This window comes from Pygoscelis adeliae, unplaced genomic scaffold (genome assembly GCF_000699105.1).
Source record: "Pygoscelis adeliae isolate BGI_AS28 unplaced genomic scaffold, ASM69910v1 Scaffold838, whole genome shotgun sequence".
NCBI classification, from domain to species: Eukaryota; Metazoa; Chordata; class Aves; order Sphenisciformes; family Spheniscidae; genus Pygoscelis; species Pygoscelis adeliae.
The window spans coordinates 67,195-70,091 of record NW_008825277.1 but is presented as its reverse complement, the minus strand read 5'-3'; the positions used below and the strand labels follow the sequence as shown (position 1 = coordinate 70,091).

The 2,897-nt window shown below is 63.3% G+C and overlaps 1 protein-coding gene across 1 annotated transcript in view; it reads right to left on the bottom strand.

Annotated features, from left to right (window-relative positions):
- THOC5 (THO complex 5) overlaps positions 1-2,897 on the bottom strand; it is a 28,945-nt gene that overhangs the window by 2,191 nt on the left and 23,857 nt on the right. The window contains exons 8-10 of the mRNA XM_009329858.1: positions 2,365-2,464; positions 1,773-1,881; positions 137-238 (exon numbers count right to left, since the gene is read on the bottom strand). Of these exons, the coding sequence (XP_009328133.1) occupies positions 137-238; positions 1,773-1,881; positions 2,365-2,464 (311 nt within the window). The remainder of the gene's footprint in view (positions 1-136; positions 239-1,772; positions 1,882-2,364; positions 2,465-2,897) is intronic.

Below are 2,897 nucleotides of genomic sequence, written 5' to 3'. Positions count from 1 at the left end.
CAGGACGCCGGCTTCCCAGCCACCCAGCCCTCCCTGTCAAGCCGGGGAGGGACGTGCCGTGCCGGGAGCGGGGCGCTCACGTCGACCGCCTGGGCGAAGCTCTGACCCCAGCTGCGCGGGGCAGCGCCCCACTCACCCCACTTTATCGAACTGGAACTGGTTGGCCGGGTTGGGCGTTTTCCTCCCGTGGTCTCCCGGGTAGAGGCAGTTGAGGAGGGAGTCTGGGGAGAGCAGGTCACTGGCAGGAGGAGGGAAGAGGGGAATCAGCAGCAGCCTGGGCTCCACGGCTCTCTGGGGCGGCCACTAACAGGCTCCAAGCCCAGAGAAGGGGATTACGAGCTCCACGAGTCGGGTTTCAAGACCAGAACGGCTTTCCCCTAATTCCACTCCGAAAGGAGATCTGTCTGTCTCCTCCCGGGCTGTGAAGAAGACAGAAATCACAGGGCACCAGCCCCCCGGTTTCCCAGGAAGCTGCTCGCTCCAGCGCATTAACTCCCAAACCTGCCGACGCGCACGGAGAGAACATCGCCAGCGCAGGCAGGGCACGGCCTGATGGCTGTTTGCCACCCAACAAGCTTAAGCAGAGGAATTCTGCTTAACGAGAGAAAATTCTTCATGTCTGACTGTACTCACAAGCCTGACCAAGCTTAAAGGGCTGTAGGATTTGGGGTTCGGCTCAAGCCACAGCCTCACTGGTTTGGGGCAATACAGCCAAGGGCAGCTGCGAGGGAGGGAGCACCCTGCACGGGAACCCTGCGGAGAGACTCTAGCTGCTGTCACGGGGGGGTTTGTGTACCTATGGGGGAAAAAAGAACCCCAAGAGGATTGGGAGGCCTCATATGGGACAGGCTGGGAGGCAGCACTTGCTTCCAGGTAAGCCCACCCCAGCCTCTCCCGCCTCCCTCTTCCTCAGGCACCTCCTCCTGGCCCCGGGAGAGCCACCGGAGAGCTGGCAGCTTATCGGAGCTCCCTGGGCAGGCTCCCACAGCTGCCATTTCAGCTATTCCTCACACAAATCAGGCTCCAGCGGTCTTTGGGGAGCCCAGGGAGAGGCAGCCGCATCTCCGGCGCTCAAGACAAGGTGACCTGCAGAGCAAGCAGGTGGAGGGAGCTGCCAGGCACAGGCTGCAGGAGGGAGGAAAGCGGTTCGGCTGCAAGAAGGTGATCGACGCGATTGATACGACAAGCAGGAGAGGTTCTCCCCCAGCTCCTGACAGGTCTGGCACCGCTCCCCTAAGAGGTTCCCGACCTCCCTCCCCCTGGCTTGCCACGACAGAGGGAGAAGAGGATGCTGCTGCCTGGGCTGCGGCAGCCTGGCAGGGCTCCTGGCAAGGCCCTGGAGCTAAGGGGGAGGATGCCGCAGGGCAGAGGACGCACAAGGTGAAAGCCCTCCCCAGAGGCAGAGCTGGAGCTCTGCTCTTTGGCGACTCCTTTGCCCACCAAAGGACAAGCCAAGACAGCACTTTGAAACTGCAGCTCCGCACAAAGGCCCTTAAGGTGCCGCAGGTTAAGGCAAGGTGAGGGACCGAGGTTAAAACCTCACCCGCTGGGAGCAGGCAACCGGGCATGGAGTGCCCCTGGCCCACCGGGCGCAGGAGCTACGGCTCAGCAGAGGGACGTTGCCACCAGATGCTGCTCTTGGCGCTCCATCGCTCTGCCAACGGGTCACTCTGAACAGAGCGTGGCAGGACACCAGGGCGGCGCGTTCGTGGCAAGCGGAGGGGTCGCTGCCCGGTGGGCTCTGGGCTCAGCGCCCCCGGGGCTCTCCTTACCCGGCACTGATGGCGGTGGTCATCTCAACGGCAGTGGTCACCTTGGCTTTCACCGTCATGACGTTGAGGTTCATCAGGTAGTAGAAGGTCAGGTGAAGCACGTTCTCATCTGCGCCAACAGAGAAGGGGCAACGCTGCTGTCTGCTCTAGCTCGGAGCATTCTGCAGAGGGGGATGTACATGCCCCTCTGCCAGGACAACAGCAAATGGGGCAGAGAGGCAACAGGGGGAGTAACTGGCAACTGACGCACTGCAACCTCTCACACCGTCCCACCAGCGTTTGCCAGGCTGTATCTGCCAGGCCCAAGACCCCACCACAAAAGAGGAAAGCTCCCAGCTAGAGGGAGAAAGCTTCAGAGCAAGGTCCACCCCACCTGCGTGGGCGAGAGGAGCTCCAGGAGACGGAGATGACAAACCGCCTTGTTCAGTCTCCCCCAGAAGGCCACGCTCATCCCTGCCAGGGCAGCTGGGCTGAGGGCAGGAAAGGCTCTCCGCGCCCCGAGCTCTCCCCAAGGATCCCAAGCTGCTGCCGGGTTGCTCCCTGACCTGCTGTCACACGCTCTTGTCCGCGCTCTGCCAAGGGCCACCAGTACCTTTGCACTTCAGGTCGACGGTGACGGACAAGGGGTGCCGCTTGAGCATCTCCTTGCGCTTGTCGTCCAGCTGCACGCCCAGGGTAGGCCTGCGCCGCTTCTGGGGAGGGCAAAACAGAGCTGTCAGACCCTTCTCCTCCCAGGGCAAAACAGAGCTGTCAGCCCCTCCCCCTCCCGCTTCTCGGCCACCCGCGGCCCCCCCCCCTCCTCTCCCACTGCTCCTTCCTTCTAGTCTGGTTCCCCAATCCCCCAGTGCAGTGGCCACGGAGCAGCCCTGGGGAGGGAGGGGAGCAGGAAACCCTTGCACTGCTGCAGGGCGAGGACAAAGCAACTCCGGTTCCTGTCGTTCCTTCAGCTCCCAGGAGCACCCCCACCCCTGTGAGACGGGGCCAAGGACCTGCTGGCCCCAAAAGCTTCCCCGCCTCGAGGGGCAGAAGCTGAGGCCCTTCCCTTTACCCTTCCCCACAGCAACAGCCCGACACACCAGGCGCGGCTGCTGGGCGGGGGGGAGCCGCGGACCCACGCCCTCGCCG